The 20167-nt window shown below is 52.8% G+C and overlaps 1 protein-coding gene across 4 annotated transcripts in view; it reads right to left on the bottom strand.

Moving 5' to 3' along the window:
- SYNE3 (spectrin repeat containing nuclear envelope family member 3) overlaps positions 1-17549 on the bottom strand; it is a 52885-nt gene extending 35336 nt beyond the window's left edge. For 3 of the 4 annotated variants that reach the window (XM_044917871.1, XM_044917872.1, XM_044917873.1), the window contains exons 1-4: positions 17388-17531; positions 9215-9387; positions 8035-8344; positions 485-646 (exon numbers count right to left, since the gene is read on the bottom strand). In XM_044917871.1, the coding sequence (XP_044773806.1) occupies positions 485-646; positions 8035-8344; positions 9215-9387; positions 17388-17531 (789 nt within the window). Of the gene's footprint in view, positions 1-484; positions 647-8034; positions 8345-9214; positions 9388-17387 lie in introns of all 4 variants that reach the window. The other variant, XM_021679677.2, reaches the window with a different exon arrangement.
- Positions 17550-20167: the final 2618 nt, after the last annotated feature.

Here is a 20167-nt window from a genome sequence, read left to right as displayed (position 1 = left end):
GAGTGGACCAAGCCTCTCACCACCACAGGCCTGATGCCTACACCAGGGTTCCTTACCCGAGGCATTCTGACACCTGCAGTGGGGTCACTCCATTGTGGGGGCTGCTCTGTGCGTCACAAGATGCATCGCAGCATCTCGGGCCTCCACCCACTAGATGCCATTAGCATCTCCACCCCCTGCTGTAACCACCAAAAGGTATCTCCAGACATCGCTGGAATGTTCCCTATTTGAGACCCACTGGTCCAGACCACGCTGCCCCCGCCTTGGGTTTCCAAATGCCCTGCTGGCTCAGAGATTTCCAGAAAGCAGCAGAGGCCCCAAACATATTGCACTAGATTCCATGCTTCTCATGTGGGGTCTGTGTGCCATGGATTTTGTATCTCGTGGCCCCCAGCACACCCTATTAAACAAACGACAACACAGAGCCCCCATATCTGAGCGTTTCCTCAGTGGCCCCCTCTGACAGAGACACAGCCCAGTTTACCTGCAGCATGGACAGACGGTGCTGGGTGGACAGTCTGCAGCTCCGTCCCACGCAGCTGCTCACCTTTTCCACCACCGCCTTCAGCCACAGCTGGAACTCGTCCACATCTGCCTGGAAATGCTCATGCTCCCGGGTCATCTGCTCCAGCAGACTCACTCTGTCCTGTGGGAGGGGAGGAGAGTCACCACCTAGGAAGGTCCCCAGCCCAGAGCGCCCCTGGCCTTCAAGGCCTGCCTCTGTGTGTGTGTGTGTGTGTGTGTGTGTGATGCAATCAACCCTCTGTCCTTTTGCCAAAGATAAAGACATCCCCAGATGCTCTTCTCTACCTTATTAGAGTCAACCAAGAGACTCTTGGTCAAAGCATGTCCACACTGGGCCTGTCAACGACATGTTTTCCTGCCATGTCCTGGGGGTAGCACTCAAGACGGGGGCATTGTAACAACTCCTGCTACACAAAGTGATCACTGGAGCACTCGCCAACGTGCCAGGACCGCTCGAGGAACTTGAGGTGCATTACCATCCCATTGAGCTCTCCTGCCCACCCCATCAGCTGACACTATTATTATTATCCTGGTTTGACAGATGGGGAAACTGAGGCACGGAGCGATGCCTCAGAGAGCACTTGCCCCAGGTCACCTGGGTAGGAAAGCACCAAGATTCAAACCCAGAAGGCAAGACTGGGCCAATGGCATTTGTGCCCCGAGCGAGCCGTGTCTGCAGGGCATGCAAATAAGCAGCAGGCTGCCCCCATTTCCTCACGGGTAGGTGATGTTGCTAGCATGAGCTGGAGTCACCTCGCTTTGCAGACAATCCCACTCTCGCTCTCACCACTCAGGGACAAGATGGTGTCCTGAGGGCGGCTGTCATGGGGAAACAGCAGTGTCCCTGTTATAAGACCTGTGCCCCCAGAGACTCTGTTTCTCAAACATATCCCTGATCACACAGCCTCATTTCTCTAAAGCCCTCCATGGCTCCCCACTGCCCACAGGCCCAGATCTCAGTGCTGCAGCCTACGGGTCAAGGGCAGGGCCCTGCGGTCAACACCCTGGGCTCGGGAGCCCACTGCCCACAGCTTGAACCCTGGCCTGCGTCATGCCTCAGTCTCCGCACCTGTACATACGGTTAATAATAACAGTCCCCCACCTCATTGGGGTGCAGTGGGATTAAATGCAGAGCTCACACAACCCCAGAATCACGCTGGGCAGCTAGTCAGCACCTAATACCTGTGAGCCTTTGATTCCTGTCACTTGCTGTCCCCTGTTCTCTCGTCACACGAGCGGGAGTGGGCAGGTGAGCAGCTCCACCCAGATACACTGACCTCCAGGCCCCACCTCCTCCGACTTGGCCCGCTGCCCCCAGGCTCAGTGAGCAGCCTTCCCTCTGTCCTGTGCTTTCCTCCTGGCCTTGCCCACGCCTTGTCATCCGCCGGGGGAGCCAAGGTCTCCCGACGCACCGGGCTCTGGTTGACTTCCTCCCCAGGCCCCGCGCAAGGTGGCTCTGTGAATGAACGCTTCCCTAAAGGCAGGGAGAAATCAACACGGAGTGTGGCCAGCAGAGAGAAGTTTTCAAGGAGAGCCAAGAAGAGCGAAAGAGGGGACTTCCTTTTCATAAGCACACGCTATGTGCCTAGAACCCTGGAACATGGCAAGCACGATCTTAATTTTCCCAATGATGCCAAGCCCGCCCATTATGCAGATGTCCAGGCTGATGTTGGGAGGTCACGTAACTCTTGAAGGGCCTTCTAGACAAGATTTTAAGTGGCCAGTGCCCAATTCCAAAATCACGGCTCCGATCCAGAGGTGGGCTGACTAGACAGTGGGTGTTTCCGGCTTTACCCGCCCTGTGGTGTCTTGTGCAGCCAGTTAAGGTGCTAGGTTGTGGCTCACAAGCTGCCAGAGGCAAACCCGTAAAGCAAGCTGTATTCCCATAAAACTCAAATGTGGACACTGGAATGTGAATTTCGTATCATTTTCACATGTCCTGAAAGATTCTGCTTTTTATTTTCCTCCCTTTAAGGAGGTAAAAGCCATTTTCAGCTCGCGGGCCGTACAAAATCAGGAGATGGGGCAGATTTGGCCCACAGGCCCTTGTTTGCTGGCTTCAGCTCTTACTTAGCCGGGGAGCCGGCTGTGTCCAGGAGGGCGCTGACCCTCTCCAAAACGGAGTCAAAAGTTCTCGAATGGGAAGTGTGGACAGACATGTGGATTCAGAAAACTTCCCTGCCCTTTGAGAAAGTCCTCACCACACCTGAAAATATGAATATTAATTCATTTAGACCTTTGCAACAACCAGGACAGGGAGGAGAAAATATCCCCATTTTAGAGATGGGGAAACCAAGGCACAGGACCAAGTCCTTCAGTGAAGAGCTGGGAGCTCCCACTAACAGACTGAGGCTCAGAGCATCACCAGCAGCGCACAGCGGCTGCCTGAATTCCAAATGTGGACCAAGAGACCATGGCCCTCTCCATCACGCCTCCCGTGCTGGCTCCCTCTTCCCGTAGGATTGTCTGCATCCATCAAAACCCTTCCAGAGCTGCCCCTGTCCCCGGGAAAGCCTCATTTCTGAAAGTGGGTCAGGAATAACAAGCAGAGAATAAATGCGGGGCTCCTGGTTGACGATGATGGTGATAAATGTTGTAGCAAAGCGAAGTCTCCCCCGGAAAGTGCTGGCCGGAGGCCCTGCATATGAGCAATGAGGTGCTGGCTGGCGCTTGGGAAACGCAGAGTAAATAAAAGCCTCCATGAGAGTGAGCAGACGCTCGGAGCCCAGCACGGCCGAGCGGGGCAGGCGTCCAGACCCACTCTGTGCCAGGCAGAACGATCACAGAGCACAATTCAGCCTCGGCCAGGCCGGCTCCGCTGCAGGATGACAGGGGTGACAAATGGGGGAGTCCTCAACCTTCCCTCATCAGACCGAGCAATTAAACCATCGGTGGCAGGCAGAGTTGTCAGGAATGTCAAAACCCAACCAATTAACAAGGGCAGCGTGGATTGATGCCTCTGCAAGCCTGCGCCAACCGCTTTGATTCATGGCCCAGATGCCAGACGGACACGCCCCCTTCGATAGCCGCCTCGGGAAGCGGGGGCGGGGGGGGGATGCTGCTGGGCGCCTGGCCCTTTCACAAAATGTAATTGGTGGATTAAAAATAAAACTCATAGTAAACAAGCAGGACCCCACTGGCAACCAGGCTGCTCTATTCTTGACTCTTGAGGTCTGGGGTTGACAATATGCCATTGCTCACCCCAGAGCTTGGCCAGCAGATCGAGTCCTGGGACCTCCCTCCAGGGGGTGGCCGCAAAGGCCACAGTCCAGAGGTGGCCCCCACAGTGCCTCTGTGCTCCTGTCGCCCGCAACACCAGTGGCTTTGCTAATGAACATATTGGAAGTCAAACATGGATTTTCAGGGGGTGAAAACTATGACCTGCTAACTAGCTTGAGAAATGCTGAAATGGACTCTTCATTGGGGAAAGGCAAGGGACTAATACAAAGCATGTCCGCTACAGACTGAGTTGTGACCCCCCGATTCATAGGTTGAAGCCCTAACCCCCAACGTGTTGGTATTTGGAGGCGGGACCATTGAGATTAGGATCACTTGAGGTCACGAGGGTGGGGTCCCCAGGATGGGATCGGTGCCCTTATAAGAAGAGACAGCAGAAGCTTACTGTCCCCCTCTCTCCGCCATGAGACCAAGAAGGCAGCCATCTACAAACCAAGACAAGGCCCCTCACCAGGGGCTGAATCTGCCAATACCTTGATCTGGGACTTCACAGCCTACAAAACCATGAGAAATACATTTGTGCTGTGGTGTTCTGTTATGGCAGCCTGAGCGGACTAGGACAACGCCACGGAGACCCACCCTGAGCACAGGCCTGGGTCCCTGGGGATTCTGACACGGCCCTTGTCCTGTCCCTGGGCTAGGAGCGTTTTAGCTGCCTGCCCTGGGATGGCTTTCTTATCTGCCTTGGGAAAGCCTTCCATGCAAGGTGAGGCCTTTGTCCAATGTCCAAGGCAGGTGCCCAGGAGGTATCTGGACCACGAAGGATCTTCAGGGACCCCAGGACATGCAGCGTTCCCCACCTTGCTTAGGATAGAGCTCGGGTATTTTCCTGTTGTCTAGGGCTGGAAGGCTGGGCTGTGTCCCGGGGGGTTGGTGTGTGTTGGGGGGCTATATCCCATTTCACTAATGAGGACCTTGGGGTTGGAAGTAAAATCTCTTACTAAGGACAGCGCCAAAGTTTGATTTGCTCAGTAAATTCTGTCTTTGGAAGCTCATGCCCCCCTCTAGAATCTGAAGGAAGCTGTAGTTTTTCTGCCCAGCAAAAGGCACTCATACAGGTTTGCATATGACTTCAGAGGGCTCGTAGGGGCCTCCCCGGCCCCTTCCTAGCCGGCACCTCTGGTCTGCTATGGCCCAGTCCGGGGGAGACAAGCAGCAGCTCCGTGGCTCACCAGCCCCTCCCCGTCCACGGGCTGACAGGGCCCCCCGTGAGTAAGAACAGAGCTCCCAAGGCTCTGGTGGCCAGGAAGAGAAAATCCAGTGTCTGTGAGCTTCAGCCAACAGCTGGAAAAGCCAAACTGAATTTACTTCTCCACGCAGGATCAGGTCACCCTGCAAACACGGGCACCCCCACGCTCCTGCCCCGCAGACCCTGCTAGCTGGTCTCTGCCTCCTGGAAACCCCAGGAAGCACAGTGCTCCCTCCTCCAGGGGCTCCAAACCTCCCACTCACTGCTGCCTTCCACTTTCTCAGCGTGACCCTCCCTGATGGGCACGGGGCCAGGACCTGAGGCACTGCTGAGGGTAGAGCTTACCCCGAGCGTCGCCTAGAACCTTCTGAGTCTTCCTAGTGGGACAGTGGGGCCTGCCACTTAGATGTTTGTTTAAGTCTGCAAAATGGGCCCAGTCAAACCTGCTCTATCTACCATACGAGAAGGCTGGGAGGACCAAATGAGCCCAAAGACACGAAGGGACTTAGAAAAGATAGACGTCGCCAAGAAGAATCGTGCTTTATGAGCTTTTGGATCCAGTGAGGGGAGGGTCCCCCGGAGTGACCTTGAGGATCTCTGAGGTGATCATTTCCCCATGTGGGCCAGGACTGGTGCTCACGAGGGGCCCCCGGCAAGCCCCCTCCACACATGCGCACGCACACATACGCACATACGTGTACACACACACACACCCACAAGCCTAACTACTTTCCATTTCCTGTCCTCTGCATGCTGCAAAGGCTCTCTGCTGATTGATAGGAGCACCTGTTTCCTATAAAGTCACAACAAGGAGGCCACGGGGGCAGGCACCTTCTCTGCCTGGGCCCCAGGGGCAGACCTGGAGAATCATGATCCTTGCCACCACTCAGGACTTGGGGAGGGCCAACTGGCTATACATATGAGAGCCAGGCTCCCTACCCACGTTGCCCCTCCATTCTGGCCCGGACACAGCTGCCCCACAACCTCCTGTCCCTTCCCTCCGGGGCCTTGGGAACTGTGTGCCGCCAAGCTGAAGGGCGGGGCTCTCATTCATTCAACAAACAGCTCCGGGCACCTGCTGTGTCTCAAGCTCCATGGTGGTTGCTATTTATTCTCATTGCTATCGAGAGTAGAGGTAAATTTCTATTGGGAGGCCATCTGGCAGTTTTCAAAGGGCTCACTTGTGAGCTCATTCAGTCCTCAGCCTGGTTGCAGGTAGGGTGAGCTGCCCCGAGGCCATGCAGCTGGGAAGCAGCAGAGCCTGGCTTGAACCCAGGTCCCTTCCCAAGCATTCAGGGACCTCAGTCCTGTTCTTGTTAGTGCATTCCAGGATCCCTGTTTGTTATAGGCCTGTTGCCCTTAAACTGTAATCAGGAAGGACCCAGCAGTATGGTGGGCTAGAAAGCCTGAATACCCTTCCACGACCGACAGCCAAAACTGCTGCACAAAATTTAACAAGCATTGTTTAAACGTAGGCCTGTGTGTGCACACACCAAGGGAAGAGACATGGAGTGGACCACAAGCAAAGATTAGAGATTGCTAAACTCACAGGTGTGCTTGAGGTTTTCCTGGGTTTAGTGCTCAGGCTCGTGGAGGAAGTAAGACTTTGGGCCCAGAGGAGGCAATGCCAAATGTCAGAACCCTTAAGGGAGAACTAGAAAAATCTCCCCATATGCAAAATACAAGAAAGAATTCTGGGTTTCAGCTTGGGCTCTGGGATAAAAATAAAACCAAAACAAATGAGAAAAACAATCACCTTTCAGAGGACAGAGCCAGGGGCCTCTCACAGAATTTTGGCTTGGGGTTCAAGTTTAGAAACAGGAACTCCCCAGCGAACACACTGATATGAACAGAGGACTCATGAAGGTGAATTCCTGGGGAAGCCTGGCTGAAGCAAACACAGGCCACTTGGAGGGTCAGGCCCCAGCCACAGAGATCTACAGATAGAGTCCTGCTCGGCACAAGCTCACAGCTCAAAACTACAAAGGCCCCAAGGAAATCATTCATCCCATCAGGAGACCCAGTGGACATCAGGTCAGGCTCTGGACTTCAGCTACCTGAACAATCTGATGGAGATTGCAAACTATGTATACTTAGAATGCTTACAGATGGAGCCCCTATCTGGAAGGAGGGCAAAATATATACAATGAGAGAAAGAACAATGGAGGTAATTAAAAAAAGAAAAATCAGAATTTCTTTAAAAAATACTCGTAATGGAAATTGATAACTCAACGGACTGGTTAAAAATCAAAGATATATGGGCCCGTTGGACTCCGTGCTCAGCGGGAAGTCTGCTTGAGATTCTCTCTCTCCCTCTCCCTCTGCCCCTCCTCCTGCTTGCACACTTTCAATAACTAACTAACTAACTAAATAAATAAGATCTGTAAAAAAAATAGTCAAGGATATAATGAGGTGTGGGTATGGGGACAAAGAATGGGCAGAAGGATTGGGGGAAGGTCAAAATCGAGCAGAGAAGGAAGGGCTGGAGGGTGGTAGAAGGGAAGGAGGGGTGGGGGGAAGAAGAGAGAAGCCGGGCAAAGGCGAGCATCACACCATCAGTCAGTGCACACGTGCTAAGCACCACATGTGTACTCAGCACTAGGCGGCACCAGGTGTATGGATGGTACACCATAGGCTGACGGGTGGGTGAAGGTGGAGGGGTGGGTGGGTGAGTAGATGGAAGGCAGATGTGTGGTAGTGAGGGGGTGGGTGGGCGAGTGCATGGACAGTGGGTGAATACGAGCTTGGTTAGGCTGGTGGGAGATGGCTGGATGAGTAACAGATGGCTGGGAGGGTGGGTACAGAGAGATGGTTGGGGGGTATGGGGATGGGTAGTGGGTGGGGGGATAGCGAATGGCAGATTGGGTAGTTCAGTGGGGAGACAGATGGGGAGTGGGTAGGAGGGCGAGCAGGTGGATGCATGGTGGTGGCCGGTGGGTGACTGGGTGTTGGGTGGATGCACAGTAGATGGCGAGTACGGGGCGGGGGTAGATGTTTAGGGAGCGAACGTGTAGCTGCATGGGTAAACAGTGGCGGATAACTGGATGCAGGGGCGAAGCTAGAGCCCACCCCACCTCACGCACCTGGGCTTTGGCCTTCACCGCACCGTATTCGGCCTTCATCCTCTTCTGGGCATCTTCGTCCACACTGGGGTCCCCGATCCTGTTGAACAGGGAGGCCGCCTCCTCCAGCAGCCGGTCCAGGAGCACGGCCTGGTTGCCCACGTTGTGCAGCAGCACCTGGGCGTGGCTCAGCTGCCACTGCTTCTCCTTCAGGCCCACCTGCAGCTCCACGGGGGCCTCCAGCACCATCATCATCTTCTGGAACCAGCGGTAGAACTCATCTCGAGCCAGCAGGTACTCGCTCCAGTGTAGCCACACCCACTCGATGCGGCTGCAGACAGAGAGCATGGGGCCATGATCCCCCGTGTCTAATAGTGTCCAGAGCGCAGGAGTATCTGGGGGCTTGTCCCCGGCTCAGAGGGGCAGAAGGCTGGGGGCCTGTGTGTGGGTTCCAGAGGTGCCATGAGCTCGCTGCCTCTCCCTGCCTCCTCGCCCACCTCAGTTTCCCTGTCTGTAACATGGAGATGGCCCCGCCTATCCAGCCCACATCAAACCACTTTGGAATTCTAGCAGACACCACTGGGCCAAGTCACCCCAGCCCTCAACATTCTGGTTTCATAAAGATGAAGGGGACACTGGTGGCTCCCGTGTACTGAGGGCCTACTGTGCCTTGCCCTTGACGTTTGTTATCCTCTTCCATCTTCTCGACCACCTTCAAGGAACACTTGATGACACCCCTTATCCAGATGAGGAGCCTGGTGCTCAGAGAGGTCAAGTAAAACTTTCCCAAGACCGCACAGCAAGTAGCCAGCACAGCAAGGGGCAATCTCTGGTCTGTCTAACCCCCATCCCTCCTTGGCTCCCAGGTCTAGGCAGAGATCTAGGCTGAATTGCTGGCAAGGCAATTTTCACTCCAGAGCCACTCTGCCATTCTGCTGGAGGACGAACACATGGCAAGTTACTAAGAACTAATTGTTGGCAAAACACGAGGGGGCTCCCACTGCCTATTATCATCATTAAGCTTGATTATAATTAGAAAGAGGCAGGCGGCGCTGGCCAAAATCCCAAGAGAACATCCTGTTCCCGGCGATCCCAGGACTGGAGAAATGTCCCTTGGGCGGAGGCCCCAGGACAGTGTGGTGGCGGCCAAGGAGGGTCCCCAGCAGCTGCAAAGGCCTGCCAGGGTCCCCAGCCACCCTACCTGTGACAGTGAGTCATGTAGGTGACCGTCTCCTCCCATTGGGCTTTGATGTCCTTCAGCTGGGCCAGGATCTCGGGCTTCTGGTCCTCACGGCAACACGCCAGGAGGGTTTCGGCCACCCGCAGCACCAGGTCCACCTTCACGCGTCCCTCCGGCTCTAGCTGGCATAGTTTCTGTCGTGGACACAAAAGCCAGTTTCCAGGGGTCAGACAAAATACAAGCGGGCAGAGCCTTGGCAAGACAGTGGCATGTTGGCAAGAGCCAGGACTTGGAGGCCAGAGGGGCTGGGGTTCTCATCGGGGCCCCTGCATCCTTCTCCCGTGACTGTGGGCAGCCAGCTAATGGCCCTGAGGTTGGAAGCAGGGGGCCTCGGAGACGAGCGCACCACCACAGAGCTGATGATGTAACTTCCTTCCCTTCCCTACTTGGCCACTTCCAGCTCTGTGAACTCAGACAGGTTGCATTATTAGCAGCCTGGCACCCTGGACTTGGTTTTCTCATTTGTAAAATGGGATCATTCATAGTACCTAGCTCCCAGATTTTTTTTTTTTTTTTCAGTATGAAATGAGAAAATGCAAGGTGCATGTCATGGTGTGTGGGGCTGTGAGAATCTGCCTCGCAGGTCTACTGACGGGAGTGGGCTTGACCCAGGGCCCCTTGGCTGCTCCCTCCAGTGACCAAGCAGAAACACCAAGGCAGACCTGTTTCTACAGGCTTTTGGGCTCCTCTGATGGGTGACTGGTCCAGGAGGCTCCACGGCCTGGCCAGACTCCCTTAGAACCAACCCCAGTCCCAGACACTCCCTGATCTCCTAGACTGGGGGGTCGGACCTGTATCAGACTGACCTCAACCCCCCAGCCTCATGGGGCTCCCAAATCATTTTCTCTCACAGACGTTTCCCTATCAAACATCTTGAGATTTAAAAAAAAAAAATTTTTTAAGTTAAATTCAATTTAAGGAACATATAGTGTATTATTAGTTTCAAAGGTAGAGTTTAGTGATTCATCAGTTGCATGTAACACCTAGCGCTCATTGCATCAGGTGCCCTCCTTAATGCCCATCTCCCAGTTACCCCATCCCCCCATCCCCCTCCCCTCCAGCAACCCTCAGTTTGTTTCCTATGATTAAGAGTCGCTCATGGTTTGTCTCCCTCTGTTTTCTTCTTATTTTATTTTTCCTTCCCTTCCCCTACGTTCACCTGTTTTGTTTCTTAAATTCCACATATGAGTGAGATCATATGATAATTGTCTTTCTCTGACTTATTTCGCTTAGCATAAAACCCTCTAGTTCCATCCACGTTGTTGCAAATGGCAAGATTTCATTTTTCTGATGGCTGAGTAATATTCCATTGTATATATATACCACATCTTCTTTATCCATTCATCTGTCAATGGACATCTGGGCTCTTTCCATAGTTTGGCTATTGTGGACATTGCTGCTATAAACACTGGGGTGCATGTACCCCTTCAGATCACTACATTTGTATCTTTGGGGTAAACACCTAGTAGTGCAATTGCTGGGTCGTAGGGTAGCTCTATTTTTGACTTTTTGAGGAACCTCCATACTGTTTTCCAGAGTGGCTGCACCAGCTTGCATTCCCACCAACAGTGTAGGAGGCTTCCCCTTTCTCTGCATCCCTGCCAACATCTGTCATTTCCTGACTTGCTCATTTTAGCCATTCTGACAGGTTTGAGGTGGTATCTCACTGCGGTTTTGATTTGTATTTCCCTGATGCCAAGTGATGTTGAGCATTTTTTCATGTGTCTGTTGGCCGTTTGTATGTCTTCTTTGGAGAAGTGTCTGGGCATGTCTTCTGCCCATTTCTTGACTGGATTTTCTGTTTTTTTGGGTGCTGAGTTTGATAAGTTCTTTTAGATTTTGGATACCAGCCCTTTATCTGATAAGACATTTGCAAATATCTTCTCTTATTCTGTAGGTTGTCTTTTAGTCTTGTTGACTGTTTCCTTTGCTGTGCAGAAGATTTTTATCTTGATGAAGTCCCAATAGTTCAGTTCTGCCTTTGTTTCTCTTGCCTCTGGAGACATGTCTGGCAAGAAGTTGAGCGGCTGAGGTCGAAGAGGTTGCTGCCTGTGTTCTCCTTTAGGATTTTGATGGATTCCTGTCTCACATTTAGGTCTTTCATCCATTTTGAGTCTGTTTTTGTGTGTGGTGTAAGGAAATGGTCGAGTTTCATTCTTCTGCATGTGGCTGTCCAATTTTCCCAGCACCATTTATTGAAAAGACTGTCTTTCTTCCATTGGACATTCTTTCCTGCTCTGTCGAAGATTAGTTGACCATAGAGTTAAGGGTCCATTTCTGGGCTCTCTATTCTGTTCCATTGATTTGTGTGTCTGTTTTTGTGCCAGTACCATACTGTCTTGATGATGACAGCTTTGTAATAGAGCTGGAAGTCCGGAATTGTGATGCCGCCAGCTTTGCTTTTCTTTTTCAACATTCCTCTGGCTATTTGGGGTCTTTTCTCATCCCATACACATTTTAGGATTGTTTGTTCCAACTCTGTGAAAAAATGATGATGGTATTTTGATAGGGATTGCCTTGGTAGCATCGACATTTTAACAATATTTCTTCTTCCAACCCATGAGCATGGAATGTTTTTCTATTTCTTTGTGTCTTCCTCAATTTCTTTCATAAGTGTTCTATAGGTTTTTAGAGTACACATCCTTTACCTCTTTGGTTAGGCTTATTCCTAGGTATCTTATGGTTTTTGGTGCATTGCATGTAATGGGATCCATATAATTTGGTGCAATGCATATAAATGGGATCAATTCCTTGATTTCTCTTTCTTCTGCTTCATTGTTAGTATACAGAAATGCAACCAACTTCTGTGCATTGATTTTATATCTTGCGACTTTGCTGAATTCCTGTAGCAGTTCTAGCAATTTTTTTGCTGGAGGCTTTTGGGTTTTCTACATAGAGTATCATGTCATCTGCAAAGAGTGAAAGAGTGATTTCTTCTTTGCCAATTTGGCGCCTTTTGTTTCTTTTTGTTGTCTGATGCTGAGGCTAGGACTTCCAGTACTAAAACATCTTGAGCTTTTAATCTCATCTTGGCACTGGCCTCTTGGAGGACCCAGACTAATACACCATGTCTAGCAATTAGTACGCCTCTGATTAACATCAGCTCTTCTCCTTATTGATTGGTATTATTTACTTCTTTGGCCACTAAAGCGTGGTCTCTGCAGTAAAAGTACAACTGGATTCCAATGCCAAAGCCACTCGTTCCTACCTGCGTGACCTTCATCATGGTACTTAGATTCTCCAGGCCTGTGAAATGTGGGCCTTATGCCACCCAGGGTCATGGTCACATTCCCTGATGCAGGGAGAGCCCCGGGGCACACCGCCTGGCCACATTCCACTGTCAGCCACTAAATAACTGTCCACTGTTAGTACTGTCTTTTCCCACCTTTGATCCCTGTTCACTGACAGCACATTTGCTTACAGCTCAAGCTCTGTTGCCCAGCCTGTCTCCCTGGGGGCTGGCAGCCAGCCTTCTTAGTATGAAATCCCAGGGGGCTGGCCGTCTCTGACCCTTCTCTGTGGTTGGCACCGGGACCGGCTGGGGGGAGCCAAACGGTTGAGCTATGATGTAGATCCTTTTCCAACATGTGCAAATGGGCAGTGGTGTCAATCCTTGTCACCTCACAGGAGAATGGTTACCGATGATGGTGGTGATGATGATGATAGAGAGGGGCTTCCCCTCCTCCCTGTGTTATCAAAGAGAGACATTAAACAAGCTCCTTCCACAGGCTGTCTCTGTGGTCTATGAGTGTGGGGGTGGGGGGACGGGGAGAGTGGAGAGCAGGGAGCTACCCCAAGATGGGGAGAGAGGTTTTGTTTCCTTTTGGGCCCGGCCAAGCAGTGGGATAGAGCAGGGCCCCAGAGGGTCATGGCTGCAGCAAGAACCCAATAGAGACACCGAGTCCCGCTCAGCAGCAGGGAGTGATGTGGAAGACAAAGATACTCTAGTGATTAGCATGGACCAAAGATCCAAGGGCCCCTGTGGAATGTTCTGGACCGAGCGAGACTACCCACCCCCTGCACAGAACATTTCACATCACTCAGGAGCAGGGGTCCCACAGTGAGGCTCGGGATTTCTTACCATCCCATGAGCTTTAATCTGATGAAGGACCTGAGATTTCTGACCCCCGGCGTTGAGGAGTAGACAGAATGTGCACACCCCAAGCTCACAAGAGAGGTGCCACGGTAACAGCAGTTTTATAGAAGAGGGCACTGGGAACCCACAGAAACCTGGAGCTTTGGGGGACAGTTCTCTGCAGCGGTTGGAGTGGCCTTCTCATACCTGCTGCCCAAATGAGGCTCCGTCAGAATCTAGCTCCATAAACCCAGGGAGCCAACAGCTGTGGGGGAAGATGCTGAGCTCAGTCTCTCGGTCACCCCCAGAGACAGCAAACCAGCCAGGCCTGGAAAGTCCCCTTGAGGACAACAGCCCTTTTCCCACAGCCTAGTGTCCTGACTGTGTGACCTCCTCTAGGCCTCTGGCCCTTTGCTCTCCTGCCTCCCCTGCTCAGACAGGTGCAGGCTGGATAGAGGGGACATGGCAGACCCCCCGATCCACTACCCTTTGCAGGGGAGTGAGTCTGTGGCTTCCCTACCAAAGAGAGGAGGGCCAGGCCCAAAGGCGGACAGAACACCAGGCCCCTCCTGGCCCAAAGCAGAAACCTCTGCCCCCAAATCAAAATATCAACCAATGGGATATTCGCTGTCAGCCTGGGGCCAGGAGGCTGGGCCTAAGCTTTTAAGAAGAAAATTCCACTTTTCTTCACTGCTGTCATGATTACGCTCTCTCACTGTGCGAGGTTCTTTTATAGCTGATGGAGGGCAAGATCCAGGAGTGCTTGGCAAGAGGGACTAGCCAGCTGGGAAGGGGTACTTGACCTGCAGCCACAGAATGATCCTGCTTGGAAGGAGTCAGTGAGGGCCACAGTCAGGTGGGGGTTGGATGGAGGGAAAACCGCAGGGGAGAGAAGAACAACTAAATCAGGAAGGCTGGAGGAATGGGGTTAGTCAGAGCTTTCCCCAGTGCAGCCAAGATGAGGCAGGAACTGTGCTGGGTACTATGCTCAGTACTATGCTGGATACTATGCTCAGTACTATGCTGGGCATTATGTGCAGTACTGTGCTGGGTACTGAGTTGGGCACTGTGCTGGGTACTATACTGGGCATTGTGCTGGGCACTGTGTTGAGTACTATGTTTGGTATTGAGCTGGGCACCGTGCTGGGTGCGAAACTGGTTTTGAAATGTCAAAGCCCAGAAAAGAGCATGCCCGAGCCCTGTGGGAGAGCCAGCAGTGAAGGACCCAGGACAGGACGCCTCCGCCTAGGCTCCAAGTCAAGTCCCTGGGCCGGGCAAGGGCTCTTCCTAAGGACCACCCTCGCCTTGGAGGAGGGTAATGACCTGCTGGTGTAAGGGTCCGAGGTCCAAAGGCCCTGAGAGAGTGAGTACATATGCAGGGCTGTGGTGCTCCAAGACGGAGAGCATCAGGAGCTGGGGCACGGTGAGGGGCGGGGGGCGGTGCTTCATTTCACAAGCACACCCACACCCACACTCAATAAAGGGCATTCCAAGTAGAGGCAAGAGCATAGGCCAGAGGCCAGCTGAGAGGACAGCTAGGCCATCTGCCAACAGGAGAGGACTTGTGCTTGCGGGTGGTGGGGGGTGGGGGACAGTGCTGGAACAGCTGAGGCCGGAAAACAGGGTTGGGTAGGGTGTGGCAGACTTTGACACCAGGTGAAGTTTGGTTTTCCTTTGGTGGGCAATGGGGAGCCATAGAAGGTTTTAGAGGAGGAGAATAACATCGATAACATCAGGACACCCTTGTGTGCTGTGGATTATGTGCATACCTGTCCCCCTTTATGTAGTGAGCCCTGGAGTAAGGTGGACCCTGCCTGCCTCCACTGCCCCAGGCCCCCGCGTGGGGATGGCCAGTGACGCTCTGGACTCAGCCCTGGGTTCAAGCCCTGACAAGATCAATTTCTGGAGTTTTGGCTCATCACTGTGTCTAGGAATCACATTTTGTTATTGAAAAGTAGGGACAACAAAACCACATTCACAGGGCTTTCGTAAAATTAAACACGAAAGCGGAAAGGGCAGCGCCGAGCACGTAACAGGTGTCGGATGAACGCTGGGTCCCCTCTCTCGGGGATCTGGGAGGACTAATCATTGCATAAATGCCTCCTGGTGGCAATAACAATGCTGCTGATGAGAAAGGCCAAGTCTGACGTGGGAAGGGGCTGCGGGCTGCCAACTCCTCTCCAATGGGAGAATCCTTCAACTCCTGACCATCCGAATTTCCAATCCATCATCCCCCTGTTGCAGAACAGATGTCCAAGCCCCCTGGCTTGCTGTTCCAGGCTGTCACCCTCTGACCCCTAACCACCTCTCTGGCCCTGCTCCCTGCTTCTGCCTGATGCTCGGTGCTACCCCATCACTAGCCTTGTTGGGGCTCCAAGCATGTGCTTTGGGCTCTGCCCACCTCCAGGCCTTTCCTACACTGCTCCCTCTGCCTGGAGGCCCCTCCTCCCCACCCTCACCCCTGCATCCCCCCATCTGACTACCTCCTCTGTATTTGAGCTTCAGCAGTAAAGTCACTTGTCCCCAGAGGCCTCCCTTGATCTCCCAGGCTGGGGGACGTGACCTCCTCGGGGTTCTCCAAGAGCCCTGGGTTCTCTGCTCACTTCACTGTCCAATTGGGAAGCCTCTGATCACATGACTTAAAAGTCTTCCCGCCTTTCTGCTATGATGGTCACTTGGTGGGGGGACTTTAACCAGCCCCATCAAGCACTTGTTCTTGGTTGTCCTAGGAGGACACATGGCCCAGGATGGTGAGGGCTCAGATGGCGCTCTACCAGGAGGCAGGCAACATTCGCCACTGGGAGAGGCAGGGCCCTCCACGCCTACCTTGCAGGAGCAGGGCTGTATTTAATTAAGGTGTGTGTCGGGAGCAACCTGAGGGCAGGGGACAGGAACGAACCGATTACCTGGGGGGGCCCCAAGGTCATGGTCCGAGGCCTGATACAGGGGAGGCTAGTGAAAAATGTGATTCCACCAGAGTGGAGGCATGAGAAGCACCATTCTGAGATAATTAGCAGCATCCCCTTCTAGAAGGGAAGTAAATGGAAGACCAACAGGGTCAAATGACTTGCAGGGACTCACACAGCCAGCAAGAAGCAGAGCTGGGATTTGAACCCAAGATGTCCAGACTCCATAGCCTGTCCTCACTCAAATCCAGTGAGCTGTTCTATTAAACAGAATGTCCAAGAAACCAGAACGCATGCTCTCTGCCCCGCCAGGCACAGTTTTATTGTGAATACCTGTCTCTGGTCATTGAGGAGCACATGACCGTGTAGGGAAGCAGAAAGCTCATCTGACAAGGACTCAGAAGATTCAAATTCCAGGAACATCCCAATGGATGTGACCCAAGAAGTGCATCAGTCCTGGCTTTGCTCACAGATGGGAAACAGAGGCCCAGAAAGGGGTAGGGACTTGGCCAAGGTCACACAGCACTTTAACATCCTCTTGGAGACTATAACCCAGGTCTCTGATTCATGCCCGGGTTCTTCCCCCTTGTCCCCTGGCCTGGAGCAGATGTCCTTGGATGGGGGCCCCATAACGCCAGGCCCTGGGCACCAGCTCTTCTAGTAGGCCTAGCACCACAGGCCCTGAGCCCTGCCTTGTGGGGAGCAAGGCCAGACCCTGGCCCTGGGGTCACTTCTCACTGGGCAGAACCCCTTCTCCACCCTCCTGAAGGCCGAACTGGACCCACCCAGACCTGGCAGGGACCTTAGGCTCAGGGACGCAGGGAAGCAGGAAGACACTGGGGACCCACCTGGCCGCATGGTGCCTCTGCCAGGACAGAAGAACCAGACGGCCACTGAGAAAGTGTGGCCCTAGGACCAGCAGCAGCGCATCACCCGAGCATGTTAGCGATGCCATGATGGGGCCCACTCTGACCTCCTGGATCAGAATCTGCACTCAAACCCAAATCCGCAGGAGATGCCAACACATCAAAGTTGGAGACACACCCCTTCCATTTAACAGCCTGGAAACCTGAGGCCTGAAGGGGGAGCGACAGGCCGAGGCCACGGGGCTACGGAAGCCACGGAAGCCATGGAAGCCACGGCCTCTGCATACCTCGGTCTCCCGCAGCCTGGCCTCCAGGGCTGCCCGGGGCCCCTGGGTGTTGTCGTTGACCTGCAGTCGCTCCTGCACGGCCTTCATCCACGCCCGGGCATCCTCCACGCTCCTGTCGAAGCCCTCCTGGGGTGGCTGAGTCATGGCAGCTGCAGGGGCTGAAGGTAGGACCACATGAGATCAGGCCGGCAGGCGAGAACGTAGGGCGGCATGGGGGGTGGGGGAGGCGGGGACCGACGCTGGGGACAGACCCACACCCCACCAGCGCCCCTCCTGGTGCTCCCACTCGGCTACACAGTCCTCCAAAGGACCACGGAGAACAGGTCTCTCCTGTGGCTGAGCAGGGAGAGCTGGCCCAGGGCGCTGGGCTGGCAAGGATTCTCTCTGGCCTCTCAGCTTCCCTGCTTCCCACTCACCCTACCTGGGGACTCAGGACCAACCCTCTTCTGTCTCTGTGGGTTGAAGCGCCTCCAAAAGAGAATCCCAAAACACATACAATCTGAGATGTCCGTGATGCATAATGATTCATGATCTGAATGGATCAAGAAGCCTCAACTGAAGAAATAATTTTTGGCATCAGCCAAGCGGAGTCCAGCCCCAGAACCTCACCTGAATATTACGATCTCAGGGCTGTGGACGGCCAGGTTAGCAGCGGTCTTGTTGCTAGTTTGCCACCAACTTAGGTCCACGGCGGACAATCACTGGTGTCTTCCACTGAGCCACAGACCACCTAGCTTGTGGCAGCCATGGACAATCAACTGACCTTGCACTTGAGATAAGCCCCACCTGCTCTGCCACCTTCGGGGAAGCCCTCCTGCTGGCCTGGATCCCCCAGAGAAACCAGCCCTCTATGCTGCCCTCCACTCCCTCGCCCTTACCTTTTAGCCGCAGACACAGTGGCTCAGATTTTCGCCCATAACTTTCTTAGAATCCCATTAAGCCCAGGCAGAACTATTCTGTATTCCAGTTCTAGTTGTCTCCTTATGGCAGTGATAACCGACTTTGGATTAAAGTTATTTATATCTGCATCTTATGTGAAGGGATTGTGTGTAGCTTATCCTCAACCTCCCATAACGCCTTGCCCAGAGTCAGCCCTCCGCTGTGGAAACATCCCAGAATTGCTATAAAGTTTAACGCACCAAAAAACGAATGTAGCATTGGTTAAAATGGCAAACAAAGCAAAACTAGAAACAACCAAAATGCCCAATGGTGGGAGATTAGTTAAGGGAAGTATGGTACACTGCATTTGGGGATATTATGCAGCCCACAAAAAGTATGCTTAAAATGAGTGGGTGATGGAGAATTCTTATAATGATACCAAAAAATTAGGCAAAATTGTATATTTAGTAGTTACAACTCTACACTAAAAGCAAACAAAACCACAAAAAACTACACTCCTAGGGAAAAGTTGGGCAGTCTTGCCCTGACATGTCCACTTGACTGACTGCAAGGGGCGTGGTCCGAAGTGGCGCGAGCCAAATCCCACGTGACCTCAGGCTGCTCTTCCTGGCACAGTGGCCTTGGAGGCCACTTGGTTAAAGATGATTTGCCTGTGGATGGTGGAAACACACAGTCGGAAGCTTTCGTTTCCTTATTTTTCCACAGGCTCTCTGTGAATTTTCTAGGAAGAGCAACCATCACTTTAAAAATAAAAATTAAATTAAAAAAAAAAACTGGTTTGTTGGCCCTTTCTTCTTTTTCTTTCTTTCTTTTTTTTATTTTATTTATTTATTTATTTATTTATTCTTATGTTAATCCCCGTACATTACATCATTAGTTTTAGATGAAGTGTTCCATGATTCATTGTTTGTGCATAACACCCAGTGCTCCATGCAGAATGTGCCCTCCCTTTTTCTTTTTTTAAAGATTTTATTTATTTATTTGACAGAGAGAGACACAGTGAGAGAAGGAACACAAGCAGGGGGAGTGGGAGAGGGAGAAGCAGGGTTCCTGCGGAGCAGGGAGCCCGATGTGGGGCTCGATCCCAGGACCCTGGGACCATGACATGAGCGGAAGGCAGACGCTTAACGACTGAGCCTCCCAGGCGCCCCAGGCCCTTTCTTCTTGATCATCAGCTGGTGGTTCAACAAGCATTGACTGAGGACCTGGGGCTCTGAGGCCCCCACCAGGGCCAGCACAGGGTGGGCTCTGCCCCCAGATTGCAGGGGACGGATGCTGTCTGCAAGGGGGACCTGGGCCTGCAAATCAGAGCTCAGTCGCCCACCCTGTTGTTTTCCTTTCAGAGCTGTTTTGATTTTTTTTTTTTTTAAGATTTTTTTCTTTATTTGACAGAGAGAGAGAGAGAGACATGGCGAGAGACGGAACACAAGCAGGGGGGAGTGGGAGAGGGAGAAGCAGGCTTCCCGCGGAGCAGGGAGCCCGATGCGGGGCTCGATCCCAGGACCCTGGGATCATGACCTGAGCCGAAGGCAGATGCCCAATGACTGAGCCACCCAGGCAATTTTTTTTTTTCTAACAATTTAATATGTTCCCTGAAGCCACTCCCTGTCTTTGAGTGCTCCGTTTGTAAAGCACATTAGAATGTGCGGGCGTTTAAATTGGTTCATTGTGTCTTTAATCTCCCGTCTAGTGTGGGACTTGATTGGCTTCCAAAAGCTCGGCTTTTACGTAACTTTACAAAGCAAGGCATGGGAGGGGCAGAAAGGAGTCTCCCAGAGTTTCTGAAGGCAGGACAGCGAGGAAGCACTGTCTTAATGGCCAAAAGGCCAAGAGAGGCTTGGGAGAGCCCTCCTGGCGGCAAATGCCTAAGGCCTGTGAGG

This window comes from Neomonachus schauinslandi, chromosome 9, assembly GCF_002201575.2.
Source record: "Neomonachus schauinslandi chromosome 9, ASM220157v2, whole genome shotgun sequence".
Lineage (NCBI taxonomy): Eukaryota > Metazoa > Chordata > Mammalia > Carnivora > Phocidae > Neomonachus > Neomonachus schauinslandi.
The sequence above is the reverse complement of the archived record's forward strand: the minus strand, read 5'-3'. Positions and strand labels throughout refer to the sequence as shown.